Source organism: Hemitrygon akajei, chromosome 26, assembly GCF_048418815.1.
Source record: "Hemitrygon akajei chromosome 26, sHemAka1.3, whole genome shotgun sequence".
Classification (NCBI taxonomy): Eukaryota; Metazoa; Chordata; class Chondrichthyes; order Myliobatiformes; family Dasyatidae; genus Hemitrygon; species Hemitrygon akajei.
The window spans coordinates 33,853,249-33,869,284 of record NC_133149.1 but is presented as its reverse complement, the minus strand read 5'-3'; the positions used below and the strand labels follow the sequence as shown (position 1 = coordinate 33,869,284).

Sequence of the window (16,036 nt, the reverse complement as noted above, 5' to 3'; positions counted from 1 at the left end):
GTTGTCTTTGGTCTCCTGTGTCTCCTCCATCCTTCAGGGGTCCAATGAAGTGCTGCCTTGATGGCGGAGTTTGCTTTTCTTCTCATCACGTGATTGACGGCGTTCAGGGCTTCCTTCATCGTGTCAGTAGCTTCTTCTCAGTTTTCACTACTGTCAGTCATGCAAGTCCCAGGTGGAGACTCAGGAATACCGTCACCCACAGATTTAGGATTCTTCATTGTCATTTTCGTACCAATTTTTTTGATGAGTCAGGGATTTTTATCCCTGAGCTGAACCTCTAAACCTGAAGGACTGGTGGACCACTCTTAGTCTGGCTTCTACCCTTTGACCTGTTTGGCATGGGTGTCCTTACTAAGAGCCAAAGCACAAGCCCCGACTCTCCAGATCATTGAGGCATGCAAGACTCCAAACCCTATGACAAGGTTATGGTCCTTCTGGAGGTTGGTATTCTAAGTTAGCTGTATTTTAACTTACCTTTTCCCTTTTACAGCATCTTTACTTCTGTATTTGTTTTCAGGGTCTGTAAGTTTTCAACCTGAATGATTTATGCAGTCACCTATTCTTATAACTGTGTGCCAGTGATTCAGTAATGGGTATTATATCTTTAAAAGGTATTGAAGAGAGGATTTACAGATCATTTGTTACTCCCTCAGGCACAAACTCATCACTGCCCCTCCCCCTCCCTGCCATTTTTAGTTTAATTAATCTTATTAAAATGCTTGCTCATCTTTCAGTCTTCAGTAATCGTGAAAGGTCACACATCATAATCTGTCTTTTTCCTTTACAACTGTTGACAAATTTGCTCTGTGGATTATTTCCAACATGCTTTGATTTTCAACTTGCAAGGTGTAATTTTCTTTCTCTTAGCTTTGGGGAAGACTTTTTATTAAAGATATGAAAGGTGCAACCTTCCTTTAAAAACATCACTTCAGTTATGAATCTTTCAAAATACACTCAGTGGTTACTATATTAGGTACACCTGTGCTCTTACTTGTTAATGCAAATATGTAATCAGCCATTCATGTGGTAGCAACTCAATGCATAAAAGCATGCAGACAGAGTTAAGAGGTTCATCTGCTGTTCAGACCAAACATCAGAATGGGGAAGAAATGTGATCTAAGTGACTTTGATTGTGGAATGATTGCTGTTACCAGATGGGGTGGTTGAGTATCTCAGAAATTGCTTTTCTCTTGAGATTTTCATGCACAGCAGTCTCCAGAGCTTACAGAGAATGGTGCAAACACAAAAAAAAATATCCAGTGAGCGGCAGTTCAGTGGGTGTAAATGTCTTGTTACAGAGGGAGGTCAGAGGAGAATGGCCAGACTGGTTCAAACTGACAGGAAGGCGACACTAACTCAAATAACCACTTGTTACAACAATGGTGTGCAGAAAGGCATCTCTGAATGCACAACACGTTGAACCTTGAAATGGATGGGTACAGCAGCAGACGACCATGAATGTACATTCGGTAGTCAGTTATTAGGTATAGGAGGTACCTAATAAAGTGGCCAATGAGTGTATACTTATAATCTATCTTGAAACTTGACAACTCCTAAATGTGGCTTAAAGTTCTAAAAATTATTACTGATGCTGCCATATCAACAAATACATCACATGCAAAGCTTGAAGAACTGTTGGACGCACCGAGTGGCAAGCCAATACCATATCCCTTGGTATCCAGAAGCCCACCAATCTGTGTAAGGTTGCAATTGCGTTGTCGGTGGTACTCATTCATTGTTGACTCTAGTAAGAAGGCATAGTTGGAGTTTAAAACGCGAGAAATTCCTTCTTCAGTGCTTTTCACAAATACACTTGGCTGTTTGGAATGCATGTAGTTCCACATTCGCTGGTAGGTCTGGTATCGAGAATTCTGAAAGCAAAAGAACATTACTCAGTAACATAGAACAAATTAATAGCAGGAAGTGAAACTACTGGCTATTCTGTACCTGGAAGAATGTCATGCTTGATCCTCTTTGAATAGTTCCATATTCAATGTTAGTCTGGTCGGCAAGGTCATCAACTGATTCTATCGGCACGTCCATTCTCTGTACTGTGAGGAAGGCAGCCAGATTGGCTGTATATGACGATATGATAATGAGTGTAAAAGCCCACCTGATGAGAAACAAAAATAATCAGGCAATTGAAATATAAACTCTTTGGAAAAGAACACTGATATCCAGATTGGCAGGAGTTTCTCTATGGTTTCACAATACTGAACATGTCCTATGAATGATTATGTAAATCAGCAGCTGTTTATAGTGTTAAAGTTTAATTATTGTAATAATCCCAAACAGCCCAAAATAACCCAGATTTCCTCCCCTTTTTTAACTGCTACAATATATTTTTTTTATTTCAGGCAGGAATTTCCTGACAAAGTTTTAAAGATGAAGAAACTTAAATTTTCTTTTTAGCTGTAAACCATGGCAAGTTCTATGTGTAATCACGCCAATTTGCTTTATAATTAATTGGCTTTGTATAGCCTCTGGTGTCATCACCTCATGGTGTCCTCTCACTATTGACTCCTCTCTCACTAGCAACAGTTTTTTCCTTATTTACTCTAAAATATTTGGAGATTTAGAGCACTTCTGTCAAGTTTTCTTTTAACCTGCCTGTTTTGAGGTACTTGAATTCATTGGAGAAATTGAGGCTTCTAAGTTTCTCTAGAGAATTCAAGGGCCTCAAACCTGATTCCATTCTGGTATATTTCTTCTTTACCCTCACAAAGGCCCTGATATTCTTTCTAGAATATGGATTCTGCAACTGGAAAACAAAAACTACACCAGAAGCCTAACTAGTATTTTACTCCAGTCTTACATAATTTCCTTGCTTCTTTTGTCCTCTTTCCCTCATGATCAAAATGCTTTTTAAACAGGGTTCTCAACTTATAACCATATAACAATCACAGCACGGAAACAGGCCAAGATCTTAAGGCACAAACTAACGGAGATGGGAGTAGACTCTCACATGGTGGATTGGATAGTGGACTACTTGACAGATAGACCTCAGTATGTGCGGTTGGGAGACTGTAGGTCTGACATGGTGGTCAGCAGCACAGGAGCGCCGCAGGGAACCGTACTCTCTCTGGTCCTGTTCACCCTGTACACATCAGACTTCCAATATAACTCGGAGTCCTGCCATGTGCAGAAGTTCGCTGATGACACGGCCATAGTGGGGTGTGTCAGGAATGGACAGGAGGAGGAGTATAGGAAACTGATACAAGACTTTGTGATATGGTGCAACTCAAACTACCTGCGTCTCAATATCACCAAGACCAAGGAGATGGTGGTGGACTTTAGGAGATCTAGGCCTCATATGGAGCCAGTGATCATTAATGGAGAATGTGTGGAGCAGGTTAAGACCTACAAGTATCTGGGAGTACAGTTAGATGAGAAGCTAGACTGGACTGCCAACACAGATGTCTTGTGCAGGAAGGCACAGAGGCGACTGTACTTCCTTAGAAGGTTGGCGTCATTCAATGTCTGTAGTGAGATGCTGAAGATGTTCTATAGGTCAGTTGTGGAGAGCGCCCTCTTCTTTGTGGTGGCGTGTTGGGGAGGAAGCATTAAGAAGAGGGACGCCTCACGTCTTAATAAGCTGGTAAGGAAGGCGGGCTCTGTCGTGGGCAAAGTACTGGAGAGTTTAACATCGGTAGCTGAGCGAAGGGCGCTGAGTAGGCTACGGTCAATTATGGAAAACTCTGAACATCCTCTACATAGCACCATCCAGAGACAGAGAAGCAGTTTCAGCGACAGGTTACTATCGATGCAATGCTCCTCAGACAGGATGAAGAGGTCAATACTCCCCAATGCCATCAGGCTTTACAATTCAACCGCCAGGACTTAAGAACTTTTTAAAAGCTATTATTAATGCTTTTTGAGATAGTGATTTAGATGCATATCATATTTTTTTACTGAGTTAAGTATTGTATGTTATTAGTTTTGCTACAACAAGTGTATGGGACATTGGAAAAAAAGTTGAATTTCCCCATGGGGATGAATAAAGTATCTATCTATCTATCTATCTATCTATCTATCATTCCGGCCCTCCTAGTCCGTGCCGAACTCTTAATCTCACCTAGTCCCACCTACCTGCACTCAGCCTATAACCCTCCACTCCTTTCTTGTCCATATACCTATCCAATTTTACCTTAAATGACACAACTGAACTGGCCTCTACTACTTCTACAGGAAGCTCATTCCACACAGCTATCACTCTCTGAGTAAAGAAATACCCCCTCGTGTTTCCCTTAAACTTTTGCCCCCTAACTCTCAAATCATGTCCTCTCGTTTGAATCTCCCCTATTCTCAATGGAAACAGCCTATTCATGTCAACTCTATCTATCCCTCTCAACATTTTAAATACCTCGATCAAATCCCCCCTCAACCTTCTACGCTCCAATGAATAGAGACGTAACTTGTTCAACCTTTCTCTGTAACTTAAGTGCTGAAACCCAGGTAACATCCTAGTAAATCGTCTCTGCACTCTCTCTAATTTATTGATATCTTTCCTATAATTCGGTGACCAGAACTGTACACAATATTCCAAATTTGGCCTTACCAATGCCTTGTACAATTTTAACATTACATCCCAACTTCTGTACTCAATGCTCTGATTTATAAAGGCCAGCATTCCAAAAGCCTTCTTCACCACCCTATCTACATGAGACTCCACCTTCAGGGAACTATGCACTGTTATTCCTAGATCTCTCTGTTCCACTGCATTCCTCAATGCCCTACCATTTACCCTGTATGTTCTATTTGGATTATTCCTGCCAAAATGTAGAACCTCACACTTCTCAGCATTAAACTCCATCTGCCAACGTTCAGCCCATTCTTCTAACTGGCATAAATCTCCCTGCAAGCTTTGAAAACCCACCTCATTATCCACAACACCTCCTACCTTAGTATCATCAGCATACTTACTAATCCAATTTACCACCCCATCATCCAGATCATTTATGTATATTACAAACAACATTGGGCCCAAAACAGATCCCTGAGGCACCCCGCTAGTCACCGGCCTCCATCCCGATAAACAATTATCCACCACTACTCTCTGGCATCTCCCATCTAGCCACTGTTGAATCTTACACTGCTTTCATCAAAAATTCTTTTTGTTTATTCAGCCATAGGATGTGGACATCTCTGGCAATGCTGGCATCTATTGTTCTCTCCTATCCAGAGTTATTTAATTATTTAAATGTAATTTTTCATGGAGGTAGTTGAATTTACCTCTCTGGATCAAAAGACTAGGCCTAAGGCTGCTTGTTCAGTTACTTAACCATTACACTACCAGAATAGTCAAATGTGGTAGTACTAAAGGCATTGATGAAAATTTAAACACTACACATACCACAAGGCCTTTCTCTTCCTACTTAAGACCGTAAGACATAGGAGCAGAAATAGGCCATTTAGCCCATTGAATTTCCTCCGCCATTCTTTCATGGCTGATCCAGGATCCCACTCAGTCCCAGCCTTCTCGCCATATCCTTTGATGTCCTGACTGATCAGGAAGCAATCAACTTCCACCTTAAATATACGCACAGACTTGGCCTCCTCCACAGTCTGTAGCACAGTATTCCACAGATTTACTACTCTCATGCTTAAAAAAATTCCTCCTTACCTCTGTTCTAAAGGGTCGCCCCTCAATTTTGAGGCTGTGCCCTCTAGTTCTGGATACCTGCACCATAGGAAACATCCTCTCCACATCCACCCTATCCAGTCCTTTCAACATTCGGTAGGTTTCAATGAGATCCCCACACATTCTTCTAAATTCCAGTGAGTACAGGCCAAAGCAGCAAACACTTCCCATATTTTAACCCCTTCATTCCCAGAATCATCCTCGTAAACCTCCTCTGGACTCTCTTCAATGACAACACATCCTTTCTGAGATACGGGGCCCCAAAACAGAGTGTCTTATAAAGCCTCAGCATTACCTCCTTGCTTTTATATTCTATTCCCCTTAAAATAAATGTTAACATTGCACTTGCCTTCTTTACCACAAACTCGACCTGTAAATTAACCTTCTGGGAGTCTTGCACGAGGATTCCTAAGTCCCTCCGCATCTCTGATGTTTGAACCTTCTTCCCACTTCACACTATTGTTCCTTTTACCAAAATACATTATCATACATTTTCCAACACTGTATTCCATCTGCCACTGTTTTGCCTATTCTTGCAATTTGTCTAAGACCTGCTTCAATTGCATTGCTTCCTCAACACTACCTACCCCTCCACCTATCTTCGTATTATCTGCAAACATTGCCACAAAGCCATCAATTTAATTATCCAAATCATTGACAATGTGAAAAGTAGCGGTCTAAATACCGGCCCCTGAGGAACACTGCTAGTCACCGGCAGCCAACCAGAAAGGTCACTTTTATTCCCACTTGCTGTCAGCCAATCCTCTATCCATGCCAGTATCTTTTCTGTGACGCCACAGGATTTTATCTTGTTAAGTAGCTTCATATGTGGCACCTTATCAAATATCTTCTGAAAATTCAAGTAAACGACATCCACTGCCTCTCCTTTGTCCAGCCTGCTTGTTACTTCCTCAAAGAACTCTAACAGATTTGTCAAGCAAGGTTTCCCTTCACAGAAACCATGGTGACTTTGACTTATTTTATCATCAGTCTCCAAGTACCCCAAAACCTCATCCTTAATAATGGATTCCAACACATTCCCAACCATTGAGGTTAGGCTAACTGGCCTATAATTTCCTTTCTTTTGACTTCCTCCCTTCTTAGAGTGGATTGACATTTGCAATCTTCCAGTCCTCCGGGACAATGCCAGAATCAAGTGATTCTTGAAAGATCATGACAAATGCATCTGTTATCTCTTCAGCAACCTCTCTCAGGACTCTGGGATGTAGTCCATCTGGTCCAGGTGACTTATCCACCTTAAGACCTTTGAGTTTGCCTGGCACTTTTTCCTTTGTAATGGCAATGGCACCCACTCCTGCTCCCTGACACTCACGGACCTCTGGCACACTGCTAGCGTCTTCCACAGTGAAGACTGATGCAAAGTACCCATTAAGTTCATCTGCCATTTCATTGCTCCCCCATTACTACCTCACCAGCATTATTTTCCAGTGGTCCAATATCAACTCTCACCTCCCTTTTACTCTTCATATAACTGGAAAAAAATGGTATCCTGCTTTATATTATTGGCTGGTCTGCCCTCATATTTAAACTTTTCACTTCTTATAATTTTTTTAGTTGCCTTTTGTTGGATTTTAAAAGCTTCTCAATCAACCAACTTCCCACTCTCTTTTGCTACCGTATATGCCTTTTCCTTGGCTTTTATGCCATCTTTAATTTCCTTTGTCAACCACAGTTGTCTACCCCTGCCATTTGAAAACCTCTTCCTCTGTGGGACATATCTATCCTGTGCCTTATGAACTATTCCCAGAGACTTCAACCATCTCTGCTCTACTGTCATCCCCGCCAGTATCCTCCTCCAATCCACCTGGGCAAGCTCCTCTGTCATGCCTCTGTAATTCCCTATATTCTGTTGTGATACTGATACGTGTGAGTTATGCTTCTCCTTCTCACATTGCAGTATGAATTCAATCATATTATGATCATCGCCTCCTCGGGGTTCCTTTACATTAAGCTCTCTAATAAGATCTGGGTTATTACAACACCGAATCTATGATAGCTTTCCCTGAGTAGGCTCAAGCACAAGCTGATCTAAAAAGCCATCTTGTAAGGCATTCAACAAATTTCCTCTCTTGCGATCCGCCACCAACCTGATTTTCCCAAACCCCTTGCCATACATCTGATTTGAAATTGCACCGCTTAACTTATTATGTCTCTCATGATTATTCCTACCAAAATTAACCACATCAGACCTCTATGTATTAAATTTATCTGCCAATTTTACCTCTTGGTCTACATCAGGGGTTACCAACCTTTTTTTTCATGCCAATGAGTCTTACAGTTAACTGAGAGGTCCAAGGGCCCCAGGTTGGGAAACCCTGGTCGACTTGCACCTGAAGTCTGCTACTATCCTTCACATCAGAGGCTTAATTTATAGATTCTGTAACATCTCCAAATTTTAAAATTAAGCCCAGTATACCCAATTGCAAGTTTGTGATACTTATAAAAAGTCATTCTACTTCTGACCTCTTAAAAACATTACTGTACACTTCACCGCATTCTGAATATTCAGTTACCCATTGGTTTACAACAACTAATTTAATATAATTTATGGCTCTCCTTTAACTTTTATTCACAGGTTCACGGTGTTGTATTTTATTAGCTTTTGGCCAGGACACAGGGTATATTTAAAGTGGAGGTTGATAGGTTGTTGATTAGTAAGGGCGTCAGAGGTTAAGGGGAGAAGGCAGAAGAGTGGGGTTGAGAAGGAAAATAAATTAGCCATGATTGAATGACAAAGCAGACTCGATGGGCCGAATGGCTTAATTTTGCTCCTGTTTTATGGTCACATGTCAAGCTCATACTCACTTTTTAACTTGCCTCATTAGATTTGTTTTAGCTACCAGTAGATGTGATTCCATCCACTTTGTTACCGCAACTTCTGCCACCAAACACATCCTTACTTTCCCTTCACATTCTGTCTAGGGAGTACAGTTCATACTCTGTCTGGGTAGCCTTCAATCTGAAGGCATGAATGACAATTTCTCCAACTTGTTGTAATTCTCCCCCCTTCTGCCTTCCTCTTCTTCAACTCCCCACTCTAACCCCATTCTTACCTCTTCTCTTCTCCTCACCTACCTCTCACCTCCACCTGGTGCCCCTCTTCCTTTCCTTTCTCCCATGGTCCACTGTCCTCTCCTATCATATCCTTTCTTCTCCAGCCCTTTACCTTTTCTACCTATCACCTCTCAGCTTCTTACTTCATCACCCCTCCCCCACCCACCTGGCTTCACCTATCACCTTCTAGCTTATACTCCTACCTCTCCTTGTACCTTCTTATTCTGGCTTCTTCCCCCTTCCTTTCTTATCCTAAAGAAGGGTCTTGGCCCGAATCGTCAACTGTTTATTTATTCTTGTAGATGTTGCCTGACCTGCTGAGTTTCCCTAGCATTTTCTGGTTGCTGTTATGACTTTCCAATACCTGCCGAATTTCCTGTGTTTACACTTTATATCCTTGCCAATTTTCACCCTCAGCAAATACCTTGCATCTTTACAGGAACATCACTGCATTCATTAAGAATAAGGGGTAGGTCATTTAGAATGGAGTTGAGGAAAAACTTTTTCATCCAGAGAGTTGTGGATCTATGGAATGCTCTGCTTCAGAAGGCAGTGGCGGTCAATTCTCTGGATGCTTTCAAGAAAGAGTTAGATAGAGCTCTTAAAGATAGCGGAGTCAAGGTCTATGGGGAGAAGGCAGGAACGGGGTACTGACTGTGGATGATCAGCCATGATCACATTGAATGGCAGTGCAGTCTCGAAGGGCCGAATGGCCTACTCCTGCACCTTTTGTCTATTGTCTATAATCTGGGTCACACTACAAGATAGGGTGCATCCTGTACTGTAATAAAAGCAGCATCAGTGTGTGGTAGCTTACAGTATTTCTTCTATTGTGGGTATCTGGCTGTCTGATTATTTAAACAGTTAACTGCCATATCCCTTAGTGGAACAGAACATTGTGCGACTCTTCCATTCAATTTGTACTTTCCAATTCAATCCTTCTCCCTAATTATAGGTTATATTCTTCTCACTCAATGACTGGTTCAAGAACAGCTACGCCCCTTCAACCATTCAGTTCTTGAACCAATTGGCAATACCCTAATCACGTCCCTCCCCACAGAACTCCCACCTGGCACTTATCCCTGCATGCGGAAATGCTACACCTGTCCCCACACCTCCCCCCACACCTCCCCCCTTACCACCATTCCGGGCCCCAGACAGTCCTTCCAGGTGAGGCAACACTTCACCTGCGAGTCTGCTGGAGTCGTCTATTGCATCCGGTGCTCCCGGTGCAGCCTCCTCTACATCGGCGAGACCCGATGCAGATTGGGGGACCGCTTCGTCGAGCACCTACGCTCCGTCCGTCACAATAGACAGGACCTCCCGGTTGCCACCCACTTCAACTCTGCCTCTCATTCCCATCTAGATATGTCCATTCATGGCCTCCTCTACTGCCATGATGAGGCCAAACTCAGGTTGGAGGAGCAACACCTCATCTACCATCTGGGTAGTCTCCAGCCTGGTGGTATGAACATTAAATTCTCCAATTTCTGGTAATTCCCTCACCCTCCCCCTTCCCCTATCCCAGGTCCCTTTCTGCCTCTCTCCCCTTTCAACTTTCTGCTTCTTTATCTCTACAGTTCTTTCATGCTTATCCCCTCCCCCTCCCCCCTTTATCTTTCCTCTGATTGGTTTTCCACCTGGCGCCTCTAGGCCCTTCCCCCTCCCCTATCTCTATTACTGGGCTTCGGCCCTCTCTTCCCCCCCATTCCTGATGAAGGGTCTCCGCCCGAAACGTTGGCTACTCTTTTCTCACGGATGCTGCCTGACCTGCTGAGTTCTTCCAATGTTGTGTACGTATTCTTTGATCCACAGCATCTGCAGTTGTATTTTTGTGCCCTAATCACTATAGTTTAGCAACACTATGACCACATTGATCACTTTGCACAAAAATGGACATGGTATTTTTGGTCCTAGTTTTGTTCTTTCTTGTAAAAATTGTGTGTAATTTATGTTTTCATGTGAATGCTGCTTGCATGATGCTGTGCCTGTGATGCTGCTTTTCATAGCATCTGTACAGTACTCGTGCATTTACAATAAAATCATCTTTGACTTTGATTTTCCATCAACAGGTTCAGTCTTCATTACTTGCTCTGTCTGCAATTCAAATTCTTATGCAGATAAGCGCCTGGCCAGATTGAAAAGATCAGGGTGTCAGGGACGGAGACAAGAGACGGGTCAATGTTCAGCTCACTGCTTGGCAAGGTTTACTTTTGTGCTGAACTGAGACTGTGGCCTGCAACTAATGGGCTCCTGATTCAGCTGCAGTGATGCCTGGCTTCATGTCTGTGGACTCACTTTTGTGAACTTTAACCCTGAATGCTATTTGGTTACTTTTATTATTTGCGCGATATTTTTTTCTCTGCACATTGGGCGTTCTATTTTTAACGGGTTCTATTGGGTTTCTTTGTTTAGTGGCTGCCTGTAAGGAAATGAATCTCAAGGTTGTATAAAGTATACACACTTTGATAATAAATGTATTTTGAACTTTGAAGTTTGAGGTAAGGAAATACTCCCTAATAATGGATAATAACTTCATCTATCATTTGCAAAGGATGCTCATTGGTTGTAAATGTCCCTTTTTTAAATCTCAAATTATTTCATATGTGGTTAAATTCTTTTGAAATAAATTAGGCTACACTGTGTTTTATCACTCTTTATTTTAACTATTAATCTCTGATAAAGAATCTTAGAAAAGGATACTGAATGAAAATCACCAGTCATGGCAGAAGTCTTTACTGCTTACATTAAAACAGGAATTTCAATTACTGAAAAAAGATTCTAAAGTTATTTTTAACTAAATATTAAAATATTTCCATAGGAATCAAAGCTTCCTGTTCAGAAGATAACAAAACAGTCTTACTTAGTGATGATGGTTTACAAAAATCTCTGTGATTAACCTTGCCAGATACCATTTGGTCCAAGTTTATACAAATTCTAGCTTTCTTACCATACTCCACTAACACAGCGTGTGGAAAGTGCTCGGGGCATAATCTCTGATCCTTGCTGCATGAAACCACCCACTGGGAACCAAAGGCTGTTTCCTAATGAGTATTGATTGACCAACACGTTGCATTTTCCTTTAAAGCAAGGCTGAGGGTTATACCACTCATACGGAGATAACCTGCAAAAGAAATCACTGCATCTAAAATTCAGCAACTTCAGTTAAGGAAGTGTATTCAGCATTGTATAGCAGCTAACTCGTCTAAAGCCATCAGCTTTATTACAGGACGCTAACAATTTTTGAGTCGCCTACATCACTAACTAAAAAAACCCTCAAATCTACAGAGATCATTAATGAGCTCTAACAAGAGCTTCTTAGCTCTTGTTTCATTAGATGTGACTTAGATAGATATGCTACTTTAATCAACATTAGGATTTGCAGACAATAATAAATGCATTGACATGCTCATGTACATACAGAAGAAATTAATAAAACAAACAATGGTTTCACAGGACTCCCAAGTGACTATACCTGGCTACAAGGAAGAGAACACAACTGACTGCAAGATAGGCAAGCACCATGAAGAGCCAAACACCAGGAGAGAAAGGGTCCAGGAAGGAAAAATAACCAGGTTTCCTACCCTGAAATACAGCAAGGAAAGGAGTCATTGGCATGGGGTCGTTGCACTACACAAGAGCAGGAATAACAATAAACAACATACATAGCAACAAGAATGAGGTGGGTGAAATGCAATTTCACAGATCTTTAAACAGTTTATAGACATCATCTTGCAGATGGATAAGTGGTTTGTGTTCAAATGAATAATAGTCTGTTTATTATCTGATCTCCTTAACCAGTAAATGACACTGGAACATTACTCTCTCCTCTGAAAGCAATGTCATGGTTCATTCAGTCTGATGCTGAGATAGAGCCAAGAATACGCAGGGACACATCATCAATGATGCAGCCTGGGGTCATTAAGTGATTTGGGTCTTTCAAAGTCAGACATTCTTATCCAGCCAGGGTTGATCAGGCCCTGGCTTGTGTCCCAGCAATATTGGTCCACGGGTCACACCTCTTGATCCATAGTCATCTGGAGGCTCGCTCAGCAGCCTCTGTGACGGTCCTGATGGCTTTTTCCTTTGCAGCCCCCATAATGCCAAAGAGATAGCAGGTTCTGCACAGTGAGCAGCCAGCAAAATCTCTACACCAAACCTCTACAGGACAACGATAGTTGACGTGGTCTGGAATCATCTATCAACACCTCGTTTGGCTATTACCTCAATGATATGGCTTACTGAATGTGCTTCACAATGCTTCCTTGCTATCAAGAACAATGCCATATCTGCTATTTATTTATTTGTTAGGATATGTATGTTGCTGGCAAGGTCAACAGATTTTGCTCGTCTTTAATTGCCCTAGGGAAGGTGGCAGTGAGCCACCTTTTTGAACTGTGTCAGTACTTCCTGGAAGGAATGCTGCAAGTTACACCTGGTGACAATGAAGGAATGGTTACATAATTTTAGGTCAGGATGGTGTGTCTTTTGAAGGAGAGTATACCTATGTACCTGTTGCCCTTGCACTTTGTTGTGGGATTTGGGAGATAAGCTGAGGTGAATAACTGCAGTGCATTTTTTAGATGGTACACAGAGTTTGGTTAGTGTGTTGAAATATACACCATGTGCCTGTGGCACTTACATAGCTTCCTTGTATCCTTTGTAGTTAGTTAATTTTTATTTTTGCAACCACACATATTAACCGGTGGGTTTTCTCCACATTAATTTTGATTACATGGTTTTGGGGAAATGGGGAAATTTGGAAAACAAGCCCCTCATTTGGCATTCTTGCATCTCTTTAGACAAATTTATAAAAAGCTCTCAGAGTACCTAAACCATTAACAAATGTATTAAGGTCAGCTCTTTAATATCCTGGCCATGTCTTGTTCCCCAATACTGGTCATATCTCCTCGCCTCATACGAATGGAACAGAAGCATAAAAATAAGCTGACCTCTTTAGTATTTACGCGACAAAGATTTTTACAGAAGGTAATGATCAAGCTGTCAAAAGTTAGTTTTCATCTTGCCTCTATAATTATAATAAACATTTTGTCAATAAATAATTTATTATTAACCTTATGCTCTATTTGATCTCCAAGTTCATAGAAATTCAATGGAGCTGTGAAGATAAAAGCAATTGCTCACATCAGGCTCATTTTACAGATAATTTCTGCATTTCTGTTCATTTTATTTTTACCAAACTCAACCGCAGCTTTGAACTACAAAAAAAATTGATTTTATGCAATTTACTTGTATGCATAGTAGCTGTTTTTTCAACCTTTGTAATGCTTTAGTGAACTCAAAGAGCTGGCCTTCATTCTTCTCTACTTATTCCTTCATGGGATATGAACACTACTGGTAAGACTGGAATTTATTGTCCAACATTTATTGCCCCTGAGTTGAGCATCAATAATATTGGTGGGTCCAGAGCTATATAGGGCAGGGATTAATGAACCAGACAGCTAAGGAGATTAATGAACCAGATGGATCTCTACAACAATCTGGTAGTATCATGATTACTGTTACATTATTCCTAATTTACTTAATTACTTGAATTTAAATTCCATACCTGTTGTCCCAAATTCAAACTCTCAGTTAAGGTCTCCGAACACCAGTCTATTAAATTAACCATTCTTACTCCATTGGTTCTAAAGCTAAAAGAACTCTTAATTTCTCTTTCCCTTGGATACATTTTTTAACTTTCTTATTCTTTAATAATGACTAGTTATTCATTCACTTGGAGTCCTGCCATGTGCAGAAGTTCGCTGATGACACGGCCATAGTGGGGTGTGTCAGGAATGGACAGGAGGAGGAGTATAGGAAACTGATACAGGACTTTGTGATATGGTGCAACTCAAACTACCTGCGTCTCAATATCACCAAGACCAAGGAGATGGTGGTGGACTTTAGGAGATCTAGGCCTCATATGGAGCCAGTGATCATTAATGGAGAATGTGTGGAGCAGGTTAAGACCTACAAGTATCTGGGAGTACAGTTAGACGAGAAGCTAGACTGGACTGCCAACACAGATGCCTTGTGCAGGAAGGCACAGAGTCGACTGTACTTCCTAAGAAGGTTGGCGTCATTCAATGTCTGTAGTGAGATGCTGAAGATGTTCTATAGGTCAGTTGTGGAGAGCGCCCTCTTCTTTGTGGTGGCGTGTTGGGGAGGAAGCATTAAGAAGAGGGACGCCTCACGTCTTAATAAGCTGGTAAGGAAGGCGGGCTCTGTCGTGGGCAAAGTACTGGAGAGTTTAACATCGGTAGCTGAGCGAAGGGCGCTGAGTAGGCTACAGTCAATTATGGATAACTCTGAACATCCTCTACATAGCACCATCCAGAGACAGAGAAGCAGTTTCAGCGACAGGTTACTATCGATGCAATGCTCCTCAGACAGGATGAAGAGGTCAATACTCCCCAATGCCGTTAGGCTTTACAATTCTACCGCCAGGACTTAAGAACTTTTTAAAAGCTATTATTAATGCTTTTTGAGATAGTGATTTAGATGCATATCATATTTTTTACTGAGTTAAGTATTGTATGTAATTAGTTTTGCTACAACAAGTGTATGGGACATTGGAAAAAAAGTTGAATTTCCCCATGGGGATGAATAAAGTATCTATCTATCTATCTATTCAGCTCCTTTCACTAGTTGAGGACACAGTGCAGCACCTCACAAAAACTGGTCTCCCTTCCATGGACTGTCTCCATTTTTTCCTGCCTCGGTAAAGCTGCCAGCAACATCAAAGACCCCACCTACCCTGTAGATTCTCTCTCTTTTCCTCCTTCCCATTGGGCAGAAGATAACAAAAGCCTGAAAGCACTGTCACAAGGCTCAAGGATAGACTTGATGTGGCTTTTGTATTGAATGGTCACTCACTATGATAAGATGGACTCTTGACCTCACGGTCTACCTGGTTGTCTGCCTTGCACCCTATTATCTGCCTGCATTGCACTTTTCTGTAACTGTAGCACCTTACCCTGCATTCTGTTATTGTTTTTCCTTGTATTGCCTCAATGCACTGATGTAATGAAATGATCTGCACGAATGGCATGCAAAACAGCATAGTACACATGACAAATATAAACCACCACTGTTCAATGGGACAGTCCATGTTGTCACCATTCGCTGCATTATAACATCTACCACTAAACTGACCAGGTAATGGATAGGAATGAAAATACAAGTAATACAAACAATGAATAGAACTTTAGGATGCAGGAACATGGGATCTAAGTCCAAGGACATGGTTGGGTTCCTGCTTTATGTTTGTTTCTCCTCTTTACTTCCTCCAACATCTGTCTTCTGCTCAACATACTA

At 41.5% G+C, this 16,036-nt stretch overlaps 1 protein-coding gene across 2 annotated transcripts in view; it reads right to left on the bottom strand.

The window, feature by feature from the left end:
- grik4 (glutamate receptor, ionotropic, kainate 4) overlaps positions 1-16,036 on the bottom strand; it is a 125,202-nt gene that overhangs the window by 18,396 nt on the left and 90,770 nt on the right. For both annotated transcript variants that reach the window (XM_073029805.1, XM_073029806.1), the window contains 4 exons: positions 12,192-12,301; positions 11,667-11,840; positions 1,948-2,113; positions 1,646-1,871 (listed from right to left, as the gene is read on the bottom strand). In XM_073029805.1, coding sequence (XP_072885906.1) covers positions 1,646-1,871; positions 1,948-2,113; positions 11,667-11,840; positions 12,192-12,301 — 676 coding nt within the window. The remainder of the gene's footprint in view (positions 1-1,645; positions 1,872-1,947; positions 2,114-11,666; positions 11,841-12,191; positions 12,302-16,036) is intronic.